Genomic DNA, 18442 nt, shown 5'->3' with positions numbered 1-18442 from the left:
CCCCTTACTGCCATCTTTTCCCCCACCCCCCTGTGGGTCCAGCTCAGGCTCCAGTGCCGGTCTGGACCTAAGCATGGAGCACATGGGCACTCTGCCCCCAGCCCAACAATGTAGTATCTGCTACCACCACAGTCACTGTTGTGCGGCTGGACCAGAGGGCTGAAGCCAAATCCAGAGCCAGAGAGGGTGAGTAGCAGTAGCATTGGGAAGGGGTGGGGGGCAGGGGCCAGGGCATGCAGGCACAAGAGGTGTGGGGGGCAAATGGTGGATGGGACAGGCACCAGGAGGCAAAGAGTAGATGTCAAGCTCCCCCACTGCCTGCCCCCCACTGCTGCTTACCCTACTGCCTTACCCTGCAGCAGTGAGGAGAGTGAATTTAAGGCAACCCCCCACCCCAATGATAAGATTCTATATATGGAAAATGATAACAAGATTATAATTTTTCCGTGTATAGATTCAGCTTACTGGGGAGCTGTCTTGAACTCAAAGTTATCTTGGATTCGGGTAGATATGGTATTGTTATGGCCACCATGTTGGGCATTGGTGATATGACAAGGAGCAGGGACATCGGTTTGATTGAGCTTTCGGCTGTCACAAAAGCGTTTATGGTGGCACAAGAGCAACTTCTGTTTTCAGTCCACATATCCTCCCATGCATTTCTACAAGGCAAAGACAAGAAGTGTAAATTGCATGAAACTATAGCTCTTCTGTCATTCATGTATTAGGTTGCGACAGGGTTGGCGGCTGTTTTACAAGGAGTTTAGATTAGGATTATATAGGATGGTTTGAACAGGGCTGATCTTGCAGCGGGCAGGCAGTTGGACTAGGTAGCCTATGGAGGTCTCTTCCAGTCCCACTTCTCTACAATTCAATGACTGAGCTGCCGGGATGCCAGTCCTACAAGCTGCCATACAGCAGCCCTTTAAAGAAGAAAAAATTACTTACCTCTAACAAGTCTGGAGGGTCAGAGCCGAGTAACAAGCCGGCATCTGCAGGCTTTAGTCTTATGTATCCTGGTTGCTCTGAGTCCAGTAAAAGCAAACAACAGGTTTCCAGTGAAAACAAAAGGGAAAAAATGATCCCTGAAGTCCAAGATTCAAAGAGAACTCAGGAAAGGCTTCCTTCAGGCTGCTCCCTCAACAAAAGTCTCTAAGAAAGGTGGCTTTCTGAAGCCCAGAGTTTAAGGAGTAATCATGTTAAGTCATAAAAAGAGGGCTTTCCTGATTCCCTTGTTCTTTTGGCCTCCGTTAAGGGATCCAGTTCCAATTACCCATTCCAACTCTGCTCCTCATGACACAGCTGGGGAATGGCTGCATTCACTACTGCTACCCTGCCAACCTTTGCTCTTGCAACATGCATCTCTAGTGCGGAAAAACACAATGAAAGGATACAGGCCAAGAAGCATGAGATGCTAATGCTGTTCAGCAAGGCGGACAATGGTGTCACACAACAGCCATGCCACCATTCAAGGGGTTTTTTTTGTAGATACTATCCAGGGAAGATTTTAATGAGAGATGTGGAGGAGGATAATGAACCAGCTTTGTCAGCATTTCTATGGAGCTCCACACAAATTTGAGGGGTAGTGCTGGAGAAAACATGAAGGAGCTAGTTAGAACATTTACAAATTGGTTTACCAAACAGAACGCATGCCAGAAAGGAACAGATCTGAGCCCTCATGTTCGCTTCAGGGATAAGACAGACAAGGTTCTCTGGGTAGAGGTGGTATCTTTGATTTGACCATGTAAATAGCTGGAAAAACTGTTCTTTGCAAGCTTTCAGGCACAAACACCCTTCTTCCAGCACTGGGGAGAGCCTGCCTGAAAGCTTGCAAAGCACAATTTTTCCAACTATTTAGTTGGTCTAATAAAAGATATCAACATTTACCCAAAGAACCTCGTCTTAGACCAACACAGCTACAACTGATAACCCTTCAGGGAAAAGACAACTTGATTTCCTAGACAAAGTCAGAGATACTGTTACATGCTTATTACAAAGAAGAATGAAACTAGCCACAACATATCCTGACACTGCCTGCATCTGTGCAGGGAGATTTTGGCGGGGGTTGGAGATCAGAAGCGATGTTTTTTGACTTGATGTAATGGAGTTGATGGCTAGACATCCACAAGAAGATGTCAAAGAGACAGGCCAAGATTTTTTGTCTGGACTACAAGAAACAGGTTTGAAGCTGAGAGGTAGAGTAAGCACAGACATGAAAGTTAAATTTGCAAGTCAGTTGACAAAACTACCCAAAAACATGTCACAGAGCCAAGACGAGGGGACTAAGGACAGAGCCCTATAAAATCCCACACAAAGTTGGGGTGGATGAAAGGGTTCCTCTCAAAGGACACATTTTAGGAGTGATGAAAGAGGTAGAGGAGAAACTGCAGAAGACAGTCTGAGAAGCTGAGGACACAACTTCAAGACAATGGTGCCAGAGGGAATGGACAGGTCAAGGAGCGTCCCAAACCTGAGTTTTGAGAGGTCATTAGAAGTGCTGGCAAGACTGGTTTCAGTGGAGTGCCAGGGGCAGATGCTGCACTGGACACAGTCTAAGAGGGGAACTGGGGAACAAACTCCAGACGGCAACTGAAAAAAAATACTTGCAGTCAGTTTAGAGAGGAAAAGGAGAAAGGTCAAAGCTGACTAACCACTCTGTAACTGGTGCTCTCCAATATAATCAGATCCTCCTCAAGGAGAAGGGGGATAAATGACAGTTCAGAATTATCTGCTACATCCAGGCCACCACAAGAAAAGTAATCGCGCCCAATCCAATGATTATTTTGAATCGAGCTACAAAAAGAAACTGTATTCAGTATTTTCACATAATTCAACTGCTAAAATGGGCTGCTAAAATTTCAAACACAACACAAGCAAAAAGCGTGATTGCTCTGTAGCTAGTAGGATCTCTGGACTCCACAAATCATGAAGCTCTTGGACGTTTGGCTATGAAGCCTCAGCAGTGCTAAAATTAAAAAGCAGTTAACAAAATGAAGGGGCCTTATGTTAAACTGAATGAAAGAGCTGTTGACGTCATGATGGATAAAAGGAAAGCAAAACAGAACGGATAAGGTGGAAGGACACAATGCACTGGATTGCCGATCGTGGGGCTGAAATCAGCCCCAGCTGTGATTCTGCGATAACCCTTGACACTTAAGTGCGTGTCAAGAAGAGAGATAAGCACTGAGCGGTGCACTGTTCAAGGCTGACATCACATTTACTCAGTCAAAGATTTCTTATCAGGGTCTGCCTTTATATTTTGGCATTGAAGATGGAAGACTCAGTACTGGCTAAGAACCTGGGATAATGTGTGTGTACTTCTCTCAACTGGCTTAAGGCAAAAAGATTTCAAATCTGACTTGTCCTTGCTGGAGGCATGGCATCACTGCAAGCACAGCTGGTACAGCTACGTTGATCCATGACATACAGCCCAAGAGTTTCAAGCTGCCTTTTTTGAGTTTTGTCAAGGAACTGCAGGTACTGTGAGAGAAGAGGAAGGGCAAATATTCTCAGACAAAATTTGCTAATTTTCAAAGGCTCCACACCGTCAGAAGCCGTAGACTATGCAGATATGCAAGCATTTTAACTCAGTGGAAAACAAAATAATGGTAAAAATAAAAAACCTGCCAGTGATGAACAGCTCCACATCCAGCAAAATGGAATAGAAAAAGAACCCTGATGAGGAATGGCAATTCCTCCAAGTCAGGGGTTTTCAACCTGTGGTCTGCAGATGCCCGGAGGTAGTCAGATTATGTCTAAGGGGTCTGTGATCAATCAAAAGTATGTGAATGCCCACACCTAACAATTCAAAGGGGTCTGAACCTCCATTAAAATTTCCAAAGGGGTCCACATATCCACTTGAAATATTTTAGGGGTCTGCAAATGGAGAGCTTGAAAGTCACTGTTCTAAGTGAAGCCAAAGTGCTCTCATAGACTTACCATAAAAGTGAAGTGAAATGCCGCTTGCCACACAAGACTTCTTCTAAGCTGGCTGTTTCTGTGAAGTTTAGCTAGTGTGTAAGCTCTATGGAGCAGGGACTAGGCCACCTTCTGGGTTTTCCATGCCACTGAGCTCACAACCAGCATAGAATAGTTATAACAGATATCTCAGAAACCTCCTAGCATCAAATTCAAAACCGAAGACCTTAAAAACTATATACCCAACTATTAAAAGATACAGGGTCAAGTGCACTAGCAAGAGTGGACGTATTCATTGCAAATTAATGAAGTATAATATATAAGAACATTGGTGAACACCTTAATATGCTTAGCCTACAGTCTGATGAAGGTATATGCTATCAGCAAGTATACAGTTAAGAAACTAGGTATCAGCAAGGCACTAACAACTAGGGTTTTAGCACCCTTACCAATTCAAGCATACATGAACCTCAGAAATGTTTTACCCTATGGACTGGGCAAACCTCATGGAATATTTTTTTTTTTTTTTGCAATCAGTGTTAGTTTTTTTCAGATCCAAATCAAATGAAAACCCTCTGGCAGTGAAAAAGCTTTTACTGGCCAAGCTCACCTTTTGCGATCTCATTTACACTCATCAAAAATTAGGGAGAAAAAGTTAAAAGGTTATTTTTAAAGCGTGGCTCACTCTCGCTGAAGTACGTGTTTCCCAAAAGAATGCGGGGAAGGCAAACGTGCACCCTTTTTCCTTAGCAAGGAAGCAGCTTCCTCATGGCCTCAGAGAAACCAGTCACAGGAAAACGCACAGAAAATGTGTCTACCGTAAAACAGCATGCGATAGTTGCAGCGCAGAAAAGAAGTGAAATGGCGATCAAGGGTGCAGTCGTTAAAGAGGGCTTACCTGCTGCTCCTTCTGCCTGGCAGCACCGAGCTCAGTGAGGGAGGCGCTCAGCTTTTCTTGCTGTTCGGCTAAATACTTCTGATACAGGCTCAGAAGTTCCTGGCATTCTCTGTACTGCTGCTGAAGAGGTGGGATGTTGAGTTAAGGGAAAAAATATGCTTTATTGAAAACTAAAAGTCAAACACGAACTCATTTATTCTGTGTAAAAACTGTTTCGGCCCTGTAGCAACAAAAGCCATGAAATACAGAGTTCAAAGGCAGATGCTGCACGTGTTTATGAGAGATGAGGGGGACAGCTAATTACAACAGATCTGCCCAAAGGGAAATAAATACCCAAGTGAAGCCTTATACTCCCAACTCCTGCGACAGAGCAAGGAAATTTTTCCCATCTTTCTCGAACACTGGAAGGGGAAGAGTGCAGGACCTAAGTTATGGCAGACAAGGTTCTTTGGGTGAATCCAGTATCTTTTATTACACCAATTCAAATAGTTAGGAAAAATATTTTTAGCAAGCTTAAGGTAAATGATGACACTGATTCAGGTGGCACAATTACAACTCTCTCGGCATAGGCACTACTATCTATAATCAGTGAAGGAGGACAGCGCCAATGTTTAGTCCTAAGTCAGACAACTGAGTAAAGACTCCACGTTTAAAGCACAGCTATGGGTTCACCTGCTTGCATTTCCTAATCAGATCCCTCTGCCGAAGTACCGATGACTTAAAAACATAGCTGCAGGTGCAGCCTGACAGGCCTGTCAGAGACCACAATGATTTTTTGGATTGTAATCTACAGATGCAGGAAACTGTGGCGCTAGCAAGGATATTAGCAACAGTGTCCTGCCTTGCTGGCAGCATTGAAATTCCAAAAGGAGATAAATCTGTTCTTCACCTGTCATTGTGCAATTCCCTCCCTTGCTCATTTAGCATGGTAAACCATTTATGCCCCCCCCCCCTTTTAATTATGCATGCAGATCGGATAAGGGCTCGCTGTCCAAAGAGATTACTCTGAATAAATACTTTAATAACAAGTCGTCACAATTAAGGTAAGGAACAAAAACTTCTTCCATCTATAAAATGGTGTCGGAGTTACAGATGTCCTTAACGGTTTTATGATCTAATCATCGCTTCTGGGCAAATTCGTGTTGCAATCATTTTTGCCAATCATGGCTGCATAAATAACTCACTGCTTTGTTATTTCCTGTTACGATCCTGCTTAGAAAAAAAAAGGTGCGCCAAATATGGGATGAGCAGTTTTTTTGGGAGGGAAAAGAAGGGACGGTATTAAGCTCTGATGTTAAATTAATACAGGAGAGCATCTCGAACACCTTTACTCAGCGTCTTGAGATAAAGGAGGGTACAAACAATGGTCTAAATAAGCTAATTGCTTTTCACAGTCAGTCTGTCAGAAGCCTGGGCTGTTTTACATTTCTGTGCATTTTGTCAGAGCACCAAAAGGCTGAAGTGATTTGTGGTGGTCTCAGGAGTCTCTGCCAGCTATGATGTATATAAAAGGATTTTTTTATTCCATCTGTAACCATAGGCAGTAATGTTTATAGTAGGTGAACATATTAGCCTGGACGCAGGGCATGAATTTTACTCCAGAAAAAGCCCGTTCATTTATACAGCCTAAGAGTTAAATGTCGGTATTTGAAGACAAATTATAGGCAAATTCATTTAAACCCATGTTATGTGGCAGAACATAAAAAAACGGCAGTCCTATCTTCATCAATTCTTTATATCCCTCTTAATTCACTGCTTCCAACAGCTTCACCCCACACAATGGGATTTCACCCCACTACTGGGCCAAGCTTTTGCCTTTAGATAAGAGGGAGCAGGATGCTTTGGGGTGCACAAATTATGGCCATGAATTTGTCCTTGCTTTTGCCAAGGAATTCACCATTCTGTACATCAAGCATGAAAGCTATATGGTGTGTTATTTATGACAGCAGAACAATTACAGTGGAAACAGAGCACGAGAGAGACTCCTGGACTGAGGTCTATGGGCTACTGTCAGCCCTCTGAGCATTTGCTACATCCATGATGCAGCCTCACCTTGCTTCTAGCTGCTAAAATTTTGTTAAGCAAGTCAGCAAACATTACACCCTTTCCCCAAACGTAAGCAATTGCTAACGTTGTCAAAAGGATGGCATGAGATCAATGGGAAGGGAGTTGTCTAAGGGTGAATGGCAGCCCAGGTGACCATGAAATTCTCTCTGTTAAGATACAGTGACAATAGTTAAGGAACCCTGCACTAGAAAATAAAACCTTGTTCATTCACACAATCAGGCCCATCCACTGTGAAATAAGTAAGCAAACTAATAAAAAAAAAAGCAAGCATATTGCATCTCAGTAGATTCTGTACATTCGGGCAAATGTAATTACTTTTAGCACAATAACACTTTTTTAACATGCTAACACATTTATTGCAATATAATATTTTAAGTAGCAAGCTTTAATTCTTGCTTCCATTCTATTAAATCTTTGCTGAAAGTGGACAGAGAGCACCTTGTTTTGAACAAATTAACCAGCTTCTAAACCCTACACAGCTACACCAATCAGTTTGGAGGTTTGCAGACAGAGTGAAGATGAGTATATAAGTAATTAAATAAGATAACACCCGTGAAAACAAAACACGTTCATAACCTAATTGGAAGACACTGAGAAATTTGATGAGAGGAGAAAAAAATATATATCTATTGGACAATGAGAACGTCAGTAAAATATGTCTAAGTGCTCAAATAGGATTTTTCTTTAAGACTTCAAGAGTCCAAATACTGGATTAACAAGATATTAATTATCTGAGAAGTGTTGTTTAGTTTCAGTGAAGCAAATTTGTGCAATAAATAAGAATAAACACTCAAATTTATTACTGCAATTTATTACATGCAAAAAGCGTGTTCATGCAGTATTAAGAGTTTGCAATACAAGAATCCCAATAAGTCAGCAAATGAAAAGGTATAAGCTTCAACATCCACTCTCCAACTACACATGCTGGATATTTTATAGGATATATTTAATGCCAGAATGAAAATCATGGATTCAGAGCTCATTTATGGCTCTCACAGCCAAGAAACTCGTTGGGGGCTGGGATTGTATTGACGCAGGGGGACTTCTGAAGCACTCTGTGTTAGTGGCATTGCACTCGCGGAGGCCAGCAGCAGACATAATATGTCCTGGGACACACAGGGTGGAGGATAAACATACCACAGCGGTGGCCCTCACTCCACGCTTGCTCAGCATAGCCCTTCACCTGCAAGCAGACTTACAGGCCCAGGACAGCAGTGACCAGGCTACACATTCGTGCAAGTAATGGCATGATAAAATGAGAAATAAAGGCACAAAGGTATGACACAAAATATATGTAATCACTTAGTGGCTGGTTCTTGTCACTCCTTTACCTGAACACACGGCCAGTGCTCCCGTCCTCTGAAGCACAAGGGAGGCTTTCAAGACTCCCCTGTACTCCAGAGGCTGGAAGTGCCCCATCAGGGTGCCTGGGCAGGGAGCGTATGGGGCACGTCCATTCAGATCAGAGCTCCCAACCACAAGAGAGCATCATGCGCTGCCGTGGCTGGAAGCTTTGATCAGCAGATCAGGGCTGTCGGGGGAGCACAGGAAGCCAAGCTTGCTACTGGCCAGTGCAAGGGGAACCTGGGATCAGGCTCCCCATGTACCAGCAATATGGCAACAGCAGGATCTGATAGTCTTCCTGCCATGCATGCGCCTTTAAATTAACAAGTCGGGTTCAAAGGGAGGGTACGAGACCAAGACTCCTTCCAACCCCTTCAGCTTACCCCCTTTCTAGGATTACTAACAGACCAGCCATACACAACAGCAGAGCTCCTTGTATCCCAGGAACTGGAGGAAGGCATGAGATATCCTCCAGCACATCTCCCCAGTGTACAAATAAAAGATTGGTTGAACACCCGCATTTCTTGACTTGGGAAACTTATCTGGATACCTGATGCTGCAGCACTGCAGAGGTCCCCAAGCCACCACCACCTTCCTGTTTGGTTCTGTTTCTAAATGAAAAATCAGAGAGCTCTGGAGCTTACAAATCTTGCCATCTTCAGCAGCTTCCCCAGCAATGGTTCTCAATTCTGCATACCAACCTGTGCAACTCTAAAAAGCAATAACCTGAGCAACTTCATGACAACCAAAAGGCATGCACTATCCCAGGTGCTGGCCACCTGCAGACCATGGGCTTTCACACCCAGTCCATGGAGCCAGTGGACCAATGGCAAATTCAGCAGGCAGTTTGGAAGTAGTGCCTGACTTCAGAGCAAGCTGCTGACCCCTGCACTATCCTGCTAATCTAGACTACATATTTTTCCATTTGAGCTAAGAGTCAGCCTCTGAGTGAGTACTAGTAACTCGCCAAAGTTCTGCCTTTTCTGACTTATTTCTTTGGAAGAGAGGCAGGTTTTCTTTCTTTTTTTGGAAGAATAAGTGCTCGGCCTTTGTAGCTCTAAAGGAAATGCCTGTCTTATGGCTTTTCTATCACTAAAATGTTGAGGCAAACTATGAAACCAAGCATTGGAACTTAGAGCCCCAAACATTTTTCAAGAGGACAAGTTTCTAGTGAAACTGTTTTACAATTTCAAACCAACGACAAGGCTTGGTTAAATACCTTCTATACGTCCCCCCTCACCATAGTGTTCAAGTGTCTTACAGTCTTCACTGTATTTATCCTCACAGCACTCCCGAGATGGAGAATTATTGCCCATGTTTACCCGTGACACTGAGACAAAGTGACTTTTCCTAAAAAACACAGAAGAACTATAATGGCCCAAAACCCAGGGGCCAAAATGGCCCTTCTAAGCACGGGACCATCTTCGCACAGGTTCTCTCCTTTGGATCCACACGTAAAACAGGCATGGTGCATGCAACTTTGAGAAATAGAAGGCAACCAAGCCCATCAACCCCACACCCTGTGGAAGATTTGTTGCAGATCCATGAATTATTAGAGAAAATGCGGCAAGGAAGAGAAAAACAAAGGGAAGAAAAAAAAGTCAAGCTGTAGCTGATGAGATGCAGCAAGTTACTGCATGGTTGCTTTGTCCCTCTAAAAGGCAGAGAGTACAAGAATTGGGGGCTGTGCTTTTGGCAAGAGATAAGAGGACTTGTCAGCACACCAATTTTTGCTTGGGCTAGTAGCCATGCAGTTAATTTTTTTTCATTCCCGATTAGGGATTGGTGCACAGGAAGTTCCAACTAGTTGACAACTTTGGCAGACTGAAAAACTGACTGAAGTCCCTTCACTCTTAGCAGGAGTCCCTCCACACGAAGCAAAAGTAATAGCTTTCACCAACTCCTGCCTGCTGTAACTGTTCTGTGGCTAAGGAGCAGTCGGTCTCTAAGGCTGACTTTCTGCACCATACACCAGCCCTAATCCATGACATCCCATTGCATCGTTACTCACCATCACCTTTAAACAGCTGTGCCGTGGAAGTAGCATACTGCTGAATCAGAGGCTACAGAGCAAGAAAAAGCTGTTAATCAAACTTAGCAAGAGGTTTACATATGTGCCCAACAGAGCCAAGTCCAGGTATGTACTTTGAACAATACTAAATGCAGTGTTTTGTAGAGGCCTCAAATTGCAATTAAAGGTTTATTACAATAGCAAAAAAACTGCAATAAGCCAGGTTCATAAACACTCTTGCAGGGACTTGCTGGCCCATCCCCACTGTTAGCCAGAGCTCCAAGTAAAGTGAACTTGATTTGAATTTGGCTCCAATTTTTTTGTCTTTTTTTTAAATGAAAACATTTAAAAATGCAACATTTTTGAACTGTTGAGGCAAGATGCGATGATGAATGCTTTACCTTCTCTTCCCAAAGATGTGTAAATTCATTTTGCATCTCAATAGGAGAAAACGATAATCCTCTCAGAGAAAAGCAGTGATACAGATGCCACTCCCATTTCCACCTGCAGGCTCTCCTTCCTTCCTGATCAAGGCAGCAAACCAAGAGCCAAATTAAAGCAGCTTTATCTACTCACAGATACAAAGCCGTATGTATAATATTTGCATTTTTTAATCAACTAACATATCTTAGAGAGTCCTTTAAACTCTACACCACAGTATTCTAAGATCCTTGCTTAAAAATTACAAGGGTGTAAATTACTTTGGAAAAAAAATTACGCTGCTCTTAAGTATTCACTTTGGTATATAACTTGGGTTTCACACGCACACACATTACATATTGAGTTCACTTAGGACAAAAACATGAGTGCATTTTTAGAATCAAAGTATTCAGCCACAAATCAAGTCTGGTCACAGCACCTGCTTCTTGTGCCTCCAAAATTGAAAACAAAAAAAAAGTAGCTTGAACCTATGTGAATTATTGTTCTATGAAAGGGTAAAACCTAGTAACTTCCATGTAGGTTTATTATCTAAACTCTGAAGATGCCGAGAAGACTGAAGGTAATAAAATGTTTTATGAACAACTTCACTTCGCTGGTTCTTATATAACTGAGTTTATGTGGACTGTCTGACACAGTGATGTGATGAACCTGCTAGGGAACTTTCTGAAAATCTATTTTTCAATTTATGGGGGAAAAAAAGGTTCCAATTTAAGTGTGAACCCCAAGAGTGTTCAGTTGAAGTCACAGTCTTCTTGGGATTTGAGATCTTTAGGAAACAAGTATGTGAAAGCACCTAAAAGGAGCAAGGTACATATAACACCATGCAGCTCTCTATAATGGGAAGCCCAAGAGTTAATATTTTAATTTACACTTGAATATTTTAATGCTGTTAACCAGTAGCTAGTAAACTAATCTAAGATGCAAAAATAAAAGAGGAAGACACATAAGGAAAAAGGTCACAATGCCCACAAAAGTTAAGAACCTCACTCCTGTTTGAAGCATCATCATTATGTTGTTGAATGATATAACTCTCATATAAAGGAACTGCTAATACATTCCCATTCTGTTTGAAGGGAAATTAAATTTACATTCTTTGGGAATATGGTATCATAATTAGTTCATGACTTGATTACACTTTGAAGTGAGCCAAGACTGCGCATGGCGCATACAAATCAGTTAAGTTATGGTTACCTACCTCAAGCAAAAGCTAAGAGAGCTCAGAACAAAGTTGGAGACTAGGTTAAGGTAGTCCTTTAGCTTGCATAGATAAGATATCAAATCCAAGCCTACTTTTGTATCCATTTGGCATCAGTAAGTCCATAGTAACCTAAAAGATAGTTTCCTAAATCAGCTCAATGAGTCATTCTGGAAAATAATCTTTTCTATCCCCAGCCATACCACCTGCACTATAGTTGTTCAAATTGATTTAAAAAGGCAATGAAATGCACTAAAAAGCTTCCTACCGTGGTCAAAGGTATCAGTGTGATTTATTCCATCAAATACAACAAAAACTGTAGGAGTTAGAGACAGGTTCACATGAGTTAGTACCAACGTGCTTTTTTTTCCCTACAGAGGTGATGACGTTCCCCAAGTCTACTCACAAAACAGGTTTAAATATACTAACATATACTATATAATAAAAGACACTGAAGAGCTGGTCACAAAAGAATACGACTACAACAGTAGTACTCAATCTTTTTAGACACCCCTCTCTAATCACCAGGGCACCCCTCCCTACCTTTTGAAAATTAAGCAGCGTCCCATTTCAAAAACTCACTCATTTATTTCAGTGCTTAGCTCCCTGCAGAGAGGCCAGGCTATGGGTGTGAGGGAATGGCAGGGACCGAGTCTGAGCTTATGCTTATTTGCTTATCTCCTCTCTGTACATTTCAAAGGATCTTCCAGCACCCCCGGGTGCCCTGGCACCCTGGGCGAGAGTCACCAGGCTGTAAATAAAGAACTGAAAAGAACATTCATAGTTATTAAGTTTAGCTAACAGTATGTGTATACCCCATTAATCCACAGGAAACTTGGTTACTTTACCTCAAGGTTCTCCCTAAAGATTCATAAATTCCTCATTTAGATAAAATTCTTACTAGACAGTTCCCACTGCCCCGAAATAAGGAGTTCAGGATTGGGCTTGTATGTATTAAAAGTCATGTCCATATGATGTGCCAATCAAGCTGGGCAGGGCATCTGGCAAGGGCTCATGCCCCAAAAAATGTTAAATGCCATCACATGCCAGCAATTGTGTATGCATCAATAAACATGTATGCCATGCCAGACTGTGCCATTTTCCATTCCAAGCATAAGGCAAGGCACACTTGACTTCTTTCCTATGAATACAGAGCCCAGGGTATTCATGAGTACATATAACCAAGTAAAAATAAAACCAGATTTATCTTAAAATTGCAAACAAACTTTCCTCATGGGGGAGAGAAAGGGTGAATGGCATGTGACAGCCACGAGTCACACTCAACGCACGGGAGAAAGATGCTCGGGCATCACAATGATGGACACATCATAAGAGCCTGAATACATCAAATCGGGAGCATTATTCTCTATAAGAAATTACTGGCTCCAGCATATGCAGTAATAAGGTTTTATTCATGGTTTAACAATTGTGATGGTAAAGGATGTTCACACTGGCCAAGAGAGAGTTAGTTCAGTCAGCACCTGGGCCTAGTAAGGAAGCTTTGCCAAAATCCATATTGACTTTAGGAATATACAAATTTCCTTTGGCATTTTGTCGGATGGCAGAGCCATTCTCCGAGTTCACTGGATGAAGCATCTCTTGGAAATCATCAGGAACTTTATTACTGACGGATCTATCTGTCATAATTGTTAGGCGTGTGCTTGCCCTGGTGGGAAAGGGGAGCCCGGAGGGTTTAGAAGTGCACGCTTGCTCCCCAGAACGTAGTGACAGTGTCTGGGGAAAGCAACACGCATTTCATGGCAGGCAGTAAAAAAAGTGAACTCAACCTATGCAGTGCTGAAAGAAATGTTGACGCCAAAGGGACTACACCCTCCCACCACAAAAAAAGCGTGCTATTTTTTTCCTTTTACATATTTAGAGTGCAAAATTAAACAAATAAAAGGAACACTGCATAATTTAGCTGTCATTTTCTATCAAATTGCTCATAATTGTAACCATAAAATGATAATATTCTACCATATGTGCATCCGCAAAGCCGAAAAAAAAAGCACTGGTCAGCTAGAAAGAGAAGAAAAATGAACCTGCCGCTCCCCCTAGCGGCCCTCACTGCTGACTGCCATAGCCTCGGTTATCGAAGGCACGCCGAACACTCGTCGAACCTGGAGGTTATTAATTTTGTTACATTGAAGGGTATATCAAATCATTTGGAAACCTGCAAATCTTCTGTATGTTCCTACTGGTACTATTCTTCCTAAACTTATGGTCTCCTTTATTCACATATTCATTTACATTATTACATAAAACGCCTATCTCTGGGAACACTCGGTCTTTATTTGCAGACCTTGGTGAGAATTAAACAAACAAAAAAAGGAAGCAGCCTTTTATAGTAGCAACTGCTACTGTTTACATTAAAGCTTTAGTCGTACCAATAGCACTTGACACTCAAACAGCTGTGCTCTCTTCTCTAATTTGACAACAGAGATCCTTTAAGGAGCCTGAGAAGAGATAAGGTGCTTTTTAGCCTGTGAGGGGGGTTGAGGTATCCGAGAAGAGGGAGATGCTCATCCTGTCCTGTCAAGGTACAGGAATGGGAGCTAGTTAACAGGAGGCAGCGTGGACTGGGTAGCCACTTGCTGGAGGAGAGCAGTAGGGACGGGGGCAAGAGGAGATAAAAATCCACAAGACAAGAAAACTGGAAAACCTAAACTTATTGAAGACATGCGGATACTTCCTTCCCGCCCCACCTGAACTGGAAAGCATGCATATTATAATCAAAAGGGAAGCTGTGCTTTGCCAGATCACAAAGCCTTGGCTCATTTTCTGTCCATACCAGAACGAGTGACCACCTGAAAATGAACCAACACCCTAGACCTCAGTAGGCTCTTGCTGAACCTCTGTCTCCTGGGCCTCAGATGCAAATCGCACTCGGAGAAATGCAGTCCCTGAAGGCAAGGGAGCAGCTCCCATTATTCTCAAAAGCTGAGATTCCCGGGTCCTTTTCCGACCAGGGACAGAGTCCGACTAATGGGAGTAAAATCCCTTCTTTGCTGCCTCCTCCCTCGATTGCCTTTGCGCATCGTGCGTTCCTCTCATCAGGTTTGGCTACTCTGACTTCTTTCCAGAAGCGGCAGCAAGAATTTAGTTTTCATCTCAGCCTTTATCTACGGTGCAGGTGGCAGGATGGAAAATTCCCCATCTGCAAGTGTTGGACAAAGATGGTGAAAGAGAAAAGTTCCATGAGCCAAGAAAATCTTGCCCTTCTTGTGGTCCTGTCTGCACTGGTACAATAACAACCTCTCTGCTGTTCTCATTATAACGGACCCGAATTGCCAGATCATTCTGCCTAATTTCATTTTTCCTTTTAAAACTATTGCTATTTTGACAGCCTTTCTAACCTTGTTAGAACGCAATCTGTTTGCAACACTGTTGATGAGGGAAATGCAAGGCTCTCTCTTCTCAAAGGCAGTCGAGGTCAAATCGGCAAATTCTGTACAAGTATTAATACTAATTTTAAAAGGGGCCTTTTTTTTTCCCCAACAGAAAATCTTCTATGTCAGAAAGCTGTAGAGATTCTCTTTTCTGTCACATGCAGCCGACACGTCTCTGTAATTAAATGAGTACTTCAGAATGACATCAAAGGCCTCTAAAAGTTGGTGCTTTCTTTCAAAAACCGGCCTTAAATGCACCAAACCGAAAAGCGCTGGTTACACTGAACTGAAGTCAATGAAGAAAAGATTTAATAACAGCCTCATTATAAGGTTCATTGTTGTAGGACTATTTAATATACACGATTAACACATCTTATCTCCCACTTCCACTGAAACCTATTATACCCCTCATTAATACATGCGCACTTCTACATCATTTACAATGCCAAGCTCTCAAATTGTATTGTATGAAGCAGGGCATGTTCTGCTAGTTTTACTAGGGGTGTTCTCTTTTCAGGCAAAGACAGTGCCCTAAAATGAGCTCTATTGCTCAAAATGCAAGATGCTGTTGAAGCAAACTCCAGAGCACGCCCCAGAGATGGAACAACTCACTTGTTTTCCTTGAGGCTGATTTTGGTTTCTGGAGATCTGTTCCTTCAGCCTCAGACCAAACCAGAGAGACTCTGTCCACCACCACAGGCATGCCCCAAACCTGAAGACGTAACATTCCCTCTTTGCTTTAGCCCAGGATTCGCAAGGAGACAAATGAGAAAGAGAAGACAAAGAACCAAGCACTTCCTAGAAAATATTGTAATGCTACTTGGGCCCAGAAACCAATCACGGGAAAACCTGCATGCTAAACATAGGACAGATTCCCTAGACGGGCGATTCTCACCCAACCGAGGTACCACGGTACTATATGGTGCCTTGAGATTTTTTCAGGGGTACCACGGGGTGCGACACTACATTAGCACTGTTAGGTGTGCAAACGTGATTTGCAGGAGAAACCCAGAATTTTCACTGTTAAGAATAGTGACCTGCTGTGGTCTTTCCAACTTCTCTGCAACAGAAGAATTGCTCTAGTATTTTTTGGCACTAAAAAAAGAGAGTAAAAACTGAAAACAGGAATTTTCCATGGGGTGCCTCGAGGCTATAAAAATTGAGAACTAGCCTAACAAATATTCACCTGCAAGGGTACCAGGGAGGGAGGGTCCCTATGTCGTACTTCAGATACAGACATCTCAACTAGATTAAAAAACAAACAAACAAAAACCTTCATTTTCTCTGCACCTTACCCAACTTGATTCTTTGAGTCCACAAGGTAAATTCCCCCCTCCAAGGGGAGAAGTAAAACGTAAGGAGGTACCACAGGGTCAGCACCATCTAGTAACATCCAACCACTATTACATGGACAGCAAAGTCTACAAAGCAAGCCATGCATTTCACTATACATTTATACTGCCCCTAACACAATGAAGCCAAAATTTGTATTAGGTTTTTCTTGCATTCACATAACACAGTTAATACAAAGGTAAGTAATACCATTTTAATTTTTTTTTTTCAGGAGGCTGAAAGTGCTGGAAATAGGCATCTCTAAGCTATCCTCAAAAAAGCAAGAGTCTGGTGATCCTGGACAGGCCTTGCCAGCCATCTTCAGACCCACAGATAAGGCAAACACAGAAAGAGTCATCTTCGGCTGCAAGGGACCACCGATGAATATGATCTTCAAAAAGCATAATACCTGACAAACAACATCCTCTTTCCCTCAGATTTAAACTTTTGCAAACCACTTTATCCAATGAAAGGGATTCAAAACTGAAGCACTGAGAGTTGGGTAGGAGGAAGAAAATCAGAGGTCTGCTCTGAATGCAGTGTCCAGACTAGGTCCAGCAACGCAGCTCCCAGGTATTGCTGCATAGCTTATCCTGTCAGAAGGGAAGGCAGAAAGTTTGGTTAAGAGTTAACCCAAAAGCAGCCACAGCCCAGCCTGACTCTTCCAGGAACCCAGTTTAAAACTGGTGCAATTCTCAATCATCCCAGGAGATGTTCACCCCCAGCTGACCTCCGCTTTGTCTTGGCAAATCAAGCCCCTTGCAGTGAAAGATCTACTCCCACGAGTACCAGTGTCTCTGACCAGTGTTAGCACAGATTTTCTGTGAACTGACTTGCCCCAAGGTAAAAAAAGTCACAAGTTTGGGAGTGCAGCTCCCTCCTTCCTGCCACAGAGAATGACTCTTTATCCATCCTGAGTTGCTCATGTGTGCTACTGAGACATTGCCATTGGGAGGTCATCCAGCACACTAACATGTCCTGGGGCTTGTCAGGACTCCCATTTCAAAGAGCATGTGCGCTTGGCATACTGGGGGGAAGGGACCACTTTCCCTGTAGCAGAGACTGATATCGATGCTCCTCTCCAGAGGATGCTTTTCCAAGGTGCTGATCTGCAGGGCCGCACTTCTAGCAGCCCTTTATTCCAAAACGTGGCAGTTCTGGCATCGAGATTCTGAAGTGCCGTGTAGGAGGGTAAGCACAGACATCAGCAAGTCGCATACCCTCATATAGAAACAAAAATGAGGCTGGAAGGGACCTCAGGAGGTCACACATAGTCCAACCCCCTGCTCCAAGCAGGACCAGCCCCAACTACATCATCCCAGCCAAGGCTCTGGCTTCCTGGGTCTTCAACTACCTCTCCGGGTAACTTGGTCTAGTGCTTTACCACCCTATCATGATGAGAAAGTTTGTCCTAATATCTAACCCTTGCTGCAACTTGAGACCATTGCTCCTTGTTCTATCATCTGCCTCCACTGAGAAACCACAGGGTAGTTGAACTACATGGGGTTCACATGTCTGTAAATTGTATTAGGATCAGGAATGGACAGACCTTCAGCTATGCTGGAGGTAACAGATACTATTACAGAGCCTCCTCTGCCAAGTGGCAGAGGGCAGAAGGGGACAGAAGAAACCTAAGCCAGTATAACTTACACCAGTAGAGTTTTGCCCCCGATTACCTGCTTCTCCCACACAAGAGGAAGAGCACATTGTGCTCAAAAGCTTGTCTAACATTAACGATACAGTTGGTCCAATAAAAGATATTAGCCAAAATAAACCTCATTCCTAGCATATCCCCTGGATGATCACAGCTACACAACCACCACAATCCTACAAAAAAAAAAAAAAAAAAA

General features: G+C 42.9%; 1 protein-coding gene across 2 annotated transcripts in view; it reads right to left on the bottom strand.

Annotated features, from left to right (window-relative positions):
* KIAA1328 (KIAA1328 ortholog) overlaps positions 1–18442 on the bottom strand; it is a 238998-nt gene that overhangs the window by 136345 nt on the left and 84211 nt on the right. For both annotated transcript variants that reach the window (XM_019518094.1, XM_019518095.1), the window contains exon 6: positions 4814–4941. In XM_019518094.1, coding sequence (XP_019373639.1) covers positions 4814–4941 — 128 coding nt within the window. The remainder of the gene's footprint in view (positions 1–4813; positions 4942–18442) is intronic.

This window comes from Gavialis gangeticus, unplaced genomic scaffold, assembly GCF_001723915.1.
Source record: "Gavialis gangeticus isolate Ggan-Ray unplaced genomic scaffold, GavGan_comp1, whole genome shotgun sequence".
In the NCBI taxonomy this organism is placed as follows: Eukaryota; Metazoa; Chordata; order Crocodylia; family Gavialidae; genus Gavialis; species Gavialis gangeticus.
This window is presented reverse-complemented; position numbering and strand designations above follow the sequence as displayed.